The following is a 12,165-nucleotide window of genomic DNA, read 5'->3' as shown; positions in this document are numbered from 1 at the left end:
GCAAATCCAATACAACACATTACGGAGTACCACACTCGTTAAGGACTGGGGAGTTTTTCAGGATAAAAATGAAACGGAATGGAGCTATGCATAGGCAAAATCCTAGAGGAAAACCTGGTTCAGTCTGCTTTCCACCAGTCACTGGGAGATGAATTCACCTTTCAGCAGGACAATAACTTAAACACAAGGCCAAATATACACTGGAGTTGCTTACCAAGAAGACAGTGAATGTTCCGGAGTGGCCGAGTTACAGTTTTGACTTAAATCTACTTGAAAATCTATGGCAAGCTTTGAAAATTGTTGTCTAGCAATGATCAACAACCAATTTGACACAGCTTGACACATTTGGAAAATAATAAATGGGCAAATATTGTAAAATCCAGGTGTGCAAAGCCCTTAGACACTTAACCCGAAAGACTCACAGCTGTAATCGCAGCCAAAGATGATTCTTTAATGCATTGACTCAGGGGTGTGAATACGTACACATCCGGTCAAAAGTTTTAGAACACCTACTCATTCAAGGGTTTTTCTTTATTTTTACTATTTTCGACATTGTAGAATAATATTGAAGACATCAAAACTATGAAATAACACATATGGAATCATGTAGTAACCCAAAAAGTGTTAAACAAATCAAAATATATTTTATATTTGACGACAGCTTTGCACAATCTTTGCACACTCTTCTCTCAACCAGCTTCACCTGGAATGCTTTTTCAACAGTCTTGAAGGAGTTCCCATATGCTGAGCACTTGTTGGCTGCTTTTCCTTCACTCTGCGGTCCAACATTTTTATTTTTTTAATGCGCATGGGCAAGTTGCAGCGGAGGGTGCAGAGCTGGTGACCGGGGTAGTGGTATCCAGGTGGAAAGCATGGCCAGCCGTAGCAAAATGCTTGTTGAAATTCTCGATTATTGTAGATTTATCGGTGGTGATAGTGTTTCCTAGCCTCAGAGCAGTGGGCAGCTGGGAGGAGGTGCTCTTATTCTCCATGGACTTTACAGTGTCCCAAAACTTTTTGGAGTTAGTGCTACAGGATGCACATTTCTGGTTGAAAAAGCTAGCCTTTGCTTTCCTAACTGCTTGTGTATATTGGTTCCTAACTTCCATGAAAAGCTGTATATCGCGGGGGCTATTCGATGCTAATGCAATACGCCACAGGATGTTTTTGTGCTGGTCAAGGGCAGTCAAGTCTGAGGAGAACCAGGGGCTATATCTGTTCTTAGTTCTGAATTTTTTGAATGGGGCATGCTTATTTAAGATTAAGAGGAAAGCACTTTTAAAGAACAACCAGGCATCCTCTACTGACGGAATGAGATCGATATCCATCCAGGATACCTGAGCCAGGTAAATTAGGAAGGCCTGCTCGCTAAAGTGTTTTAGGGAGCGTTTGACAGTGATGAGGGGTGGTCGTTTGACCGCGGACCCGTTACGGACTCAGGCAATAAGGCAGTGATCGCTGAGATCCTGGTTGAAGACAGCGGAGGTGTATTTAGAGGGTAACTTAGTCAGGATGATATCTATAAGGGTGCCCATGTTTACAGATTTAGGGTTGTACTTGGTAGGTTCCTTGATAATTTGTGTGAGATTGAGGGCATCTAGTTTGGATTGTAGGATGGCCGGGGTGTTAAGCATATCCCAGTTTAGGTCACCAAGCAGTACGAACTCTGAAGATAGATGGGGGGCAATCAATTCACATATGGTGTCCAGGGCACAGCTGGGGGCTGAGGGGGGTCTGTAGCAAGCGGCAACAGTGAGAGACTTATTTCTGGAAAGGTGGATTTTTAGAAGTAGAAGCTGAAACTGTTTGGGCACAGACCTGGATAGTATGATAGAGCTCTGCAGGCTATCTCTACAGTAGATTGCAACTCCACCCCCTTTGGCAGTTCTATCTAGACGGAAAATATTGTAGTTGGGGATGGACATTTCTGAATTTTTGGTGGCCTTCCTAAGCCAGGATTCAGACACTGCTAGAACATCAGGGTTGGTGGAGTGTGCTATCGCAGTGAATAATCAAAATCAAATCAAATCAAATCAAATTTTATTGGTCACATGCGCCGAATACAACAGGTGCAGACATTACAGTGAAATGCTTACTTACAGCCCTTAACCAACAGTGCATTTATTTTAAACAAAAAAGTAAGAATAAAACATCAACAAAAAAGTGTTGAGAAAAAAAGAGCAGAAGTAAAATAAAGTGACAGTAGGGAGGCTATATATACAGTAAAATAAAGTGACAGTAGGGAGGCTATATATACAGGGGGTACGTTGCATAGTCAATGTGCGGGGGCACCCGGCTAGTTGAGGTAGTTGAGGTAATATGTACATGTGGGTAGAGTTAAAGTGACTATGCATAAATACTTAACAGAGTAGCAGCAGCGTAAAAAGGATGGGGTGGGGGCAGTGCAAATAGTCCGGGTAGCCATGATTAGCTGTTCAGGAGTCTTATGGCTTGGGGGTAGAAGCTGTTGAGAAGTCTTTTGGACCTAGACTTGGCACTCCGGTACCGCTTGCCCGTGCGGTAGCAGAGAGAACAGTCTATGACTAGGGTGGCTGGAGTCTTTGACAATTTTGAGGGCCTTCCTCTGACACCGCCTGGTATAGAGGTCCTGGATGGCAGGGAGCTTTGCCCCAGTGATGTACTGGGCCGTACGCACTACCCTCTGTAGTGCCTTGCGGTCAGAGGCCAAGCAGTTGCCATACCAGGCGGTGATGCAACCAGTCAGGATGCTCTCGATGGTGCAGCTGTAGAATTTTTTGAGGATCTGAGGACCCATGCCAAATCTTTTTAGTCTCCTGAGGGGGAATAGGCTTTGTCGTGCCCTCTTCACGACTGTCTTGGTGTGTTTGGACCATGATAGTTCGTTGGTGATGTGGACACCAAGGAACTTGAAGCTCTCAACCTGTTCCACTACAGCCCGTCGATGAGAATGGGGGCGTGCTCAGTCCTCTTTTTTTCCTGTAGTCCACAATCATCTCCTTTGTCTTGGTCACGTTGAGGGAGAGGTTGTTGTCCTGGCACCACACGGCCAGATCTCTGACCTCCTCCCTATAGGCTGTCTCATCGTTGTCGGTGATCAGGCCTACCACTGTTGTGTCGTCGGCAAACTTAATGATGGTGTTGAGTCGTGCCTGGCCATGCAGTCATGGGTGAACAGAGAGTACAGGAGGGGACTGAGCACGCACTCCCTGAGGGGCCCCCGTGTTGAGGATCAGTGTGGCAGATGTGTTAGTTACCTACCCTTACCACCTGGGGCGGCCCGTCAGGAAGTCCAGGATCCAGTTGCAGAGGGAGGTGTTTAGTCCCAGGATCCTTAGCTTAGTGATGAGCTTAGAGGGCACTATGGTGTTGAATGCTGAGCTGTAGTCAATGAATAGCATTCTCACGTAGGTGTTCCTCTTGTCCAGGTGGGAAAGGGCAGTGTGGAGTGCGATAGAGATTGCATCATCTGTGGATCTGTTGGGGCGGTATGCAAATTGGAGTGGGTCTAGGGTTTCTGGGATTATGCTGTTGATGTGAGCCATGACCAGTCTTTCAAAGCACTTCATGGCTACAGACGTCAGTGCTACGGGTCGGTAGTCATTTAGGCAGGTTATCTTAGAGTTCTTGGGCACGGGGACTCAAACTTAGGGAGGAGGCTTCTGATGTTAACGTGCAAAAAACCAATGCTTTTACGGTTACAGAAGTCAACAAATGATAGCTCCTGGGGAGTAGGAGTGATACTGGGGGCTGCAGGGGTTAACCTCTACATCACCAGAGGAGGACTAGAATAAGGATACGGCTAAAGGCTTTAAGAACTGGTCTTCTAGTACGTTGGGTACAGAGAATAAAGGGGGCAGATTTCCGGGCGTTGTAGAATAGATTCAGGGCATTATGTACAGACAAGGATATGGAAGGATATGAGTACAGTGGAGGTAAACCTAAGCGTTGGGTAACAATGAAAGAGATGGAGGCACCGATTGAGCCGGTCTCAGCGTATATGGGGGGTGGAACAAAGGAGCTATTTGAGGCAGTTTGAGAGGGACTTGGGGGTCTACAGTGAAATTGTATAATAATAATTAACTGGAACAGCAATAGGCAAGGCATATTGACATGGGAGAGAGGCATAAAGCAATCACAGGTGTTATTCGGGAGTTTGAAAGTTTGGGCTGAGGCTAAACAAATAAACAGGACAGGGTACCGTGTAAAGGAACAGTCCAGCATGCATCAGCTGTGCAGCTGAGTGATCATAAGGTCCAGTGAACAGCAATATGTGAGTCCGAGAGCAGTTCGAATTGGTGCTACAGCACAGGCTAGCAGGAAGCACGGCTGTTGTTTGCGTGTGCTAGCAGGCCGGGGCTAGCAGATGGATCTTCGTGGCCGTCGCAACGGGAAGCCTGTTGAAACCACAGACAATTACGTCAGCAGACCAGTCGTGATGGATCGGCGGGGCTCCGTGTCGACTCTAGGAGGTCCCGTCCGGTTGACAGAGAGGTAGATAGCTGGGAGATGGGCCTGACTCGAGGCTCATCCCAAACCATCTCAATTTGGTTTAGGTAGGGTGATTGTGGAGGCCAGGTCATCTGATGCTGCAATCCATCACTCTCCTTTTTGGTAAAATAGCCCTTACACAGCCTGGAGGTGTGTTGGGTCATTGTCCTGTTGAAAAATAAATGATAGTCCCACTAAGCCCAAACCAGATGGGATGGCGTATCGCTGCAGAATGCTGTGGTAGCCATGCTGGTTAAGTGCCAGAGTGTCACCAGCAAAGCACCCCCACACCATAACACCTTCTCCTCCATGCTTTACGGTGGGAAATACACATGCGGAGATCATCCGTTCATCCACACTGCGTTTCACAAAGACACGGCGGTTGGAACCAAATATCTCCAATTTGGACTCCAGACCAAAGGACACATTTCCACCGGTCTAATGTCCATTGCTCGTGTTTCTTGGCCCAAGCAAGTCTCTTCTTCTTATTGGTGTCCTTTAGTAGTGGTTTCTTTGCAGCAATTTGACCATGAAGGCCTGATTCACACAGTCCCCTCTGAACAGTTGATGTTGAGATGTGTCTGTGACTTGAACTCTGAAGCATTTATTTGGGCTGCAATTTCTGAGGCTGGTAACTCTAATGAATTTATCCTCTGCAGCAGAAGTAACTCTGGGTCTTCCATTCCTGTGGCGGTCCTCATGAGAGCCAGTTTCATCATAGCGCTTGATGGTTTTTGCGACTGCACTTGAAGAAACGTTCAAAGTTCTTGAAATGTTCCGTATTGACTGACCTTCATGTCTTAAAGTAATGATGGACTGTCGTTTCTCTTTGCTTATTTGAGCTGTTCTTGCCATAATATGGACTTGGGTCTTTTACCAAATAGGGCTATCTTCTGTATACCAACCCTACCTTGTCACAACACAACTGATTGGCTCAAACGCATTAAGAAGGAAAGCAATTCCAAGAAGTCACACCTGTTAATTGAAATGCATTCCAGAGTGTGCTCTAAAACTTTTGACCGGTAGTGTATGTAAATTAGATTTCATTTTCAATACATTTGGCACTGAGAGGTCCTGAGTGTAGATGTGTTTGTCTCCCTCTCTCCTGAGTGTAGGGCTCCCCCCTTCTTACCTGGCACAGTGAAGTCCTGAGTGTAGATGATGTCGTCCTCCTGGTCGTAGAGCTCGTCGTCCTCTTCCTCGGTGTACCCGTGCAGGTCCTCCAGGTAGGGCACCACCGTCATGCTGCGCCACACATCCCGGCTCTCTGCGCTGGCAGGGATCGGCACCGGTGTCTCCGTTGGCGGGTGTTTTTTACGTACCCAGCTAAGGGCAGAAGGCGAAGTGGGGTAAGGTATTGTGTTACTAGTTACTAAACACATCTTGGCAAAACTTCTGATTTAGGTAAGCCAGTATAGCCCTATACCGCTCCAATAGGCAGACCCACATGTTTGTATCATGACTTAATAGTCAGTTTTCATATGCCGACACTTAGCTACATTTTAATGCAACCCAACCAGTTATAGAAAGTGTATTTCAGTGTGTGACAAGGGGGTGGTTTATTTCTGCTTCACTGCTTTTATACCCAGCGTCGTGCTGCTATAAAGAGTTTAAATGAGGCACCATCAGAGGCAATTGTGGAGGGTGTTTCACCAGGAGGGCTACTGAGGGGGTGATTAGGGTTCCTTTCTTTCTCTCTCCCCCTCTTGTTCTCTCCCTAGGGTTAATTTCTTTCAGTTTCTCAGTGACTTATTAGTAACCATGGAAACTGAGTCTCATCACAGTCGTTGGAGCTCGTTTTAGTCAAGATTGCTAAAAGTATTTTCAAAGCGCAGTCTCTCTCTTCTCTCTTTTCCTCTTTCGGTCTCTCTCTCGCTCTCTCTCACACACACAAACACAGAAAGGGAGAAAATTGATTTTAGCTTGCCTGGGGACCAGACGGTGTTGGATTCTGGAAATGGTACTCTACAAGCCAGAATATGTTGAATGAAATTATATTTGAACTTACTCTGCCGATTGTCCGTGGTGTTGGTCCTTCAGCTGCTTGAAATTTGAGACAAAATATCCACAAGAAAGTATTGTTTACCCAACTTTTTAGAGCACTGGTACTAAAGTTGAAATTTCTATGACCTGAAACATGCGCAAAACCATATAAACACATGCAAGACTTCAGTGAGTATGCATGGTTCGCATGCGTGTACTTCAGTCTTGTACATGTGTTTTGCTCATGACCGAAGGCACATCTTGATTGCCACACACATAGACCCGCGTTTTGAAATCGGTTTAGTAATACTTTCCTGTTGATATTTTGTTCTCAAATTTCGACCGGCTGAGGGACCAACACCACGGACAACCGTCAGAGTAAATTTAAATATAATTTCATTAAACATTTGTGACAGACGAGGGACTTTTAGGATTGTTCTATGTAAAGGTGCGTGGCATTGTCTACATAGGTTGAAGACATGGCCACATTTCATAACTAGACTTCAGCATGCTTTGAGCAGCTTCTCTCTCCCTCTCTCTCTATTATTCCTCTCCCTCCGTACCCGTCTCTACTTTCCTAGCGCACTGACGTCATCGGAGGACATTGTCGGTATCAGCGAGCGTGTAACTAATAATAATATTAACTGTATGTTTGGACTACCGTATGCACACGCACATATGTCACAGGGATGCAATAGACCTTATTGCAGGACTTGAAATTAACTTTCTTAGCAACTTTGGACAAGTAGGACAGATTTTTGACTTGTCCGAAAGCTCAGGTCGAAAGCTCAAGTCACTTGTCCCCCACCAAAAGATGAGCCAAAAAGGTGACTGAAAATTGTGTTGTATGATTGAAGGAACCCCTTCACAAAATACAATTAATTATTATCACTGGTATTGACAATGGAAGGCTGCTGGTCTCCGATCTCATGTATTATATCTCCTGCCGTTGTGGCCTTAAGAAAGACACTTAACCCCCGCCCCCCAAAGTGAAATACTGCACTGATAGGCTACTTTATAAAATAATTCCCTCAATCAATGAACCAGGGATCAAATGGCTAAGGTGGGCGACTTCAACGCAAGGTAGCTAACTAAGACATGTATCTACTTGTAAGGCTAAAATATTCTGTTTTCAGGAAGATCTTGACAACATAGAAATTACTTGTCAATTAGGCTATTCTAATAATATTTTTGTTACGGCCAGTATAGAATAGTGGAGAATCCCAGCTTTCCAATGGTGTCAGAATGATTTCTCAACACTAGATTTTGAGCGCTTGAGACCGGAGTATGCAGCATTGGTTTCATCAACTGCAGTTATACAGTGCCAGTGGAAAGTTTTTTAGGACATCGGACATGACAATTATATTAATACATGCTAATATCTAAAATAGTTAACTAGCAAGATAACCAGCCAAACTACACAATATGTTTTAAATTGGTTATCTAGTTAGTATGTTGTATATCATTATTTTACCTGCTACTGCAATGTCTCTCTCGCTCTCTCTTCTGACAATGGCCCACTCGCACTGGCACACACAGTTGATGCACACACCAAGACTTATCATTGCTGACCAAGAATGTGCTATAACTGGGCAACTAACTCACTAACTAGAAATGAATATCAACAAAATGTGCACACTTTGATCTAGGCTCACTTTGACCTTAAAAACCCATCTCGTGACTGCATATTATGGAAAGACCGCTCATGCCTGTCAATGCAGGCCTACAATAATTCTACTCCGATATGCTTTGCAGAGATTGGGAGGACAGTATGTAACACATTGCATCCGGAGGACACTATGATCCAATTCTGATTGGAGTAGCCTAATTGTTTGATATTGTGATTTTGGCGTGATTTTTTTTACTTGTCCATTCTGACAATTTAAAATCTATAATCTGCTTGTCTCAAAAAAAATGATACTTGCCCTGGGCAAGCGGACAAGCTTTAATGTCAAGCCTGCTTATTGCATACCAAAAAAAAACATGATATATGATTTCTCGGTTTCTAGCGTACCATTACTCGTTCATTTCATTTTGAAGCATCTAGACAGCACCACAAGGTGTGCTAACATTCCTATTTTCTGAAGAAGATATCTCCATTTTATATCTGAACTCTCCCCAAGGCCAAATCTCATTGTCTGAGGTTCTTAGAGAAACTCGTAGCTTGAGATGTGTGTTATATAAAGTGACCCTCACTCTGCCACCTCAGGTCTCAGTCAGTCAGTCTGTCAGTCAGTCTGTCCTTGATGTTGGAGGAGCAGTAGAACCAGAGAATCACAACAAATTCATTCTAATTCTCTGTGTGGAACACTAGAACGAACAGTAGAACAGTCTGAGATGAACAGTGACAGACTTCACAGCATAGCTGAGGGCAAAGCCATCTACAGTGGGGAGAACAAGTATTTGATACACTGCCAATTTTGCAGGTTTTCCTACTTCCAAAGCATGTAGAGGTCTGTAATTTTTTATCATAGTTACACTTCAACTGTGAGAGATGGAAACTAACAGGTCTGTGAAAGCCGGAATTCTTACTGGTTGGTAGGTGATCAAATACTTATGTCATGCAATAAAATGCAAATGAATTACTTAAAAATCATACAATGTGATTTTCTGGATTTTTGTTTTAGATTCCGTCTCTCACAGTTGAAGTGTACCTATGATAAAAATTACAGACCTCTACATGCTTTGTAAGTAGCAAGACCTGTATATGGACTGGCACATTCAGGGTCAATTCAATTTCAGTTAAATCGAATCAGAAGATGAATGGAATCGAACTAAAGACTTGGAAGGTGCCATTTAGGCTATTTTCAACATAGATTACTTCAGTCACTTACTTGTGTTGCCTTATGTGCTGTATCGAAAACCTCTTGACGGGATCATATTCAAGCATTCCTGAAGAAGACAAAGAAGCTAAATGTAAAGGCACAGGAGCGGAGAAGAAAAGGGAGATAAATGGGGGAAATATAATAATAATTGTACAGAGGAAGAGTACACATTTACAGTGCATTCGGAAAGTATTCAGACCCATTCCCTTTTTCCACATATTGTTACGTTACAGCCTTATTCTAAAACAGATTAAATTAATGTTTTCCCTCAATCTACATACAATACCCCATAATGACAAAGAGAAAAAAGGTTTTTAGAAATTGTTGCAAATGTATTACAAATAATAAACAGAAATACCTTTTTTACATAAGTATTCAGACCCTTTGCTATGAGACTCAAAATTGAGGTCATCTGCATCCTGTTTCCATTGATCATCCTTGATGTTTCTACAAATTGATATGAGTCCACCTGTGGTAAATTCAATTGATTGGACATGATTTGGAAAGGCACACACCTGTCTAGATAAGGTCCCACAGTTGACAGTGCATGTCAGAGCAAAAACCAAGCCATGAGGTTGAAGGAATTGCCCGTCGAGCTTTGAGACAGGATTGTGTCGAGGCATAGATCTGGAAGAAGTTTAGGACCACCAAGACTCTTCCTAGAGCTGGCCGCCCGGTCAAACTGAGCGATTGGGGGAGAAGGGCCTTGGTCAGGGAGGTGAATGCCAAGCATAACATTTGGAGGAAACCTGGCACCATCCCTACAGTGAAGCATGGTGGTGGCATCATCATGCTGTGGGGATGTTTTTCAGTGGCAGGGACTGGGAGACTAGTCAGGATCGAGGGAAAGATTAACGGAGCAAAGTACAGACAGATTATTGATGAAAACCTGCTCCAACACGCTCAGGACCTCAGACTGGGCCGAAGGTTCACCTACCAACAGTACAACGACCCTAAGCACACAGCCAAGACAACGCAGGAGTGGCTTCGGGACAAGTCTCTGAATATCCTAGAGTGGCCCAGCCAGAGCCCGGACTTGAACCCGATCTAACATCTCTGGAGAGACCTGAAAATAGCTGTGCAGCGACACTACCCATCCAACCTAACAAAGCTTGAAAAGATCTGCAGAGAATGGGAGAAACTCCCCAAATACAGGTGTGCCAAGCTTGTAGCGTCATACCCAAGAAGACTCAAGGCTGTAATCGCTGCCAAAGGTGCTTCAACAAAGTACTGAGTAAAGGGTCTGAATACTTATATAAATGTGATACAGTTTTCTATTTTTAATACAATTGCAAAAATGTCTAAAAACCTGTTTTTGCTTTGTCATTATGGGGTATTGTGTGTAGATTGATGAGGCAAAAAACTATTACATCCATTTTAGAATAAGGCTGTAACGTAACAAAATGTGGAAAAAGTCAAGCAGTCTGAATACCTTCCGAATGCACTGTAGGCCTAAGTAAGTTACGGTATTAAGACTAAACAGGATGCGCTCTTAGGCCTACAGCTCGATGGTGGTTATACAAGGCTGCTATACTAAGACTACTAATGATAATGACATTACTCATTATTATAATGATGACCATAATAATAATAATAATAATAATAATAATAATAATAATAATAATAATAATATCAATAAGAAGGAGATCAAGGAAAAAGAGGGTTATTATTATTATAATACATTGAAAAATGCTGACAATTTGGAACAGTGTAAACACTAAATAAATGATAAATAATACCAGAGAAGCTGGTCTAACGATAAAAAGTGTAAAACCTTTATTACAGCATAGAAACGATTAAAAACAGCCGAATTTGTGAAATTGTTGCGTGAGGCTTGGTGCTCACGGAATCAGTAGGCTATTAAACAAACACTCGAACAGGCAACAGAAGCAGGATCTGACTTATTTCTGTAGATATACACTACCGGTCAAAAGTTTTAGAACACCTACTCATTCAAGGGTTTTTCTTAATTTTTTACTATTTTCTACATTGTAGAATAATAGTGAAGACATCAAAATAACACATATGGAATCATGTAGCAACCAAAATAAAGTGTTAAACAAATCAAAATATATTTTATATTTCAGATTCTTCAAATAGCCACCCTTTGCCTTGATGACAGCTTTGCACACTCTTGGCATTCTCTCAACCAGCTTCATGAGCTAGTCACCTGGAATGCATTTCAATTAACAGGTGTGACTTCTTAAAAGTTAACTTGTGGAATTTATTTCCTTCTTAATGCGTTTGAGCCAATCAGTTGTGTTGTGACAAGGTAGGGGGGGTATACAGAAGATAGCCCTATTTGGTAAAAGACCAAGTCCATATTATGGCAAGAATAGCTCAAATAAGCAATAAAAAACGACAGTCCATCAATACTTTAAGACATTAAGGTCAATAAGGAACATTTCAAGAGCTTTGAAAGTTTCTTCAAGTGCAGTCGCAAAAACCATCAAGCGTTTTGATGATTTTTAAATGAATGATGAAACTGGCTATCATGAGGACCGCCACAGGAATGGAAGACCCAGAGTTACCTCTGCTGCAGAGGATAAGTTCATTAGAGTTACCAACCTCAGAAATTGCAACACAAATAAATGCTTCACAGAGTTCAAGTAACAGACATCAACATCAACTGTTCAGAGGAGACTGCGTGAATCAGGCCTTCATGGTCGAATTGCTGCAAAGAAACCACTACTAAAGGATACCAATAAGAAGAAGAGACTTGCTTGGGCCAAGAAACACGAGCAATGGACATTAGACAGGTGGAAATTTGTCCTTTGGTCTGGAGTCCAAATTGGAGTTTTTTGGTTCCAACTGCCGGGTCATTGTGAGATGAGGTGTGGGTGAACGGATGATCTCTGCATGTGTATTTCCCACCGTAAAGCATGGA

The 12,165-nt window shown here is 43.0% G+C and overlaps 1 protein-coding gene across 3 annotated transcripts in view; it reads right to left on the bottom strand.

The window, feature by feature from the left end:
• LOC121581209 (serine/threonine-protein kinase STK11) overlaps positions 1–12,165 on the bottom strand; it is a 61,312-nt gene that overhangs the window by 10,155 nt on the left and 38,992 nt on the right. For all 3 annotated transcript variants that reach the window (XR_006003173.2, XM_041896663.2, XM_041896662.2), the window contains exons 8-9: positions 9,288–9,345; positions 5,603–5,796 (exon numbers count right to left, since the gene is read on the bottom strand). Coding sequence is in view for 2 of the 3 variants with exons in the window: in XM_041896663.2 (XP_041752597.1) it covers positions 5,603–5,796; positions 9,288–9,345 (252 nt within the window). In the remaining variant the exon portion in view is untranslated. The remainder of the gene's footprint in view (positions 1–5,602; positions 5,797–9,287; positions 9,346–12,165) is intronic.

Source organism: Coregonus clupeaformis, chromosome 14 (genome assembly GCF_020615455.1).
Source record: "Coregonus clupeaformis isolate EN_2021a chromosome 14, ASM2061545v1, whole genome shotgun sequence".
Classification (NCBI taxonomy): Eukaryota; Metazoa; Chordata; class Actinopteri; order Salmoniformes; family Salmonidae; genus Coregonus; species Coregonus clupeaformis.
Note: the sequence above shows the minus strand (reverse complement) of the source record. Positions and strands in the feature narration are given on the sequence as shown.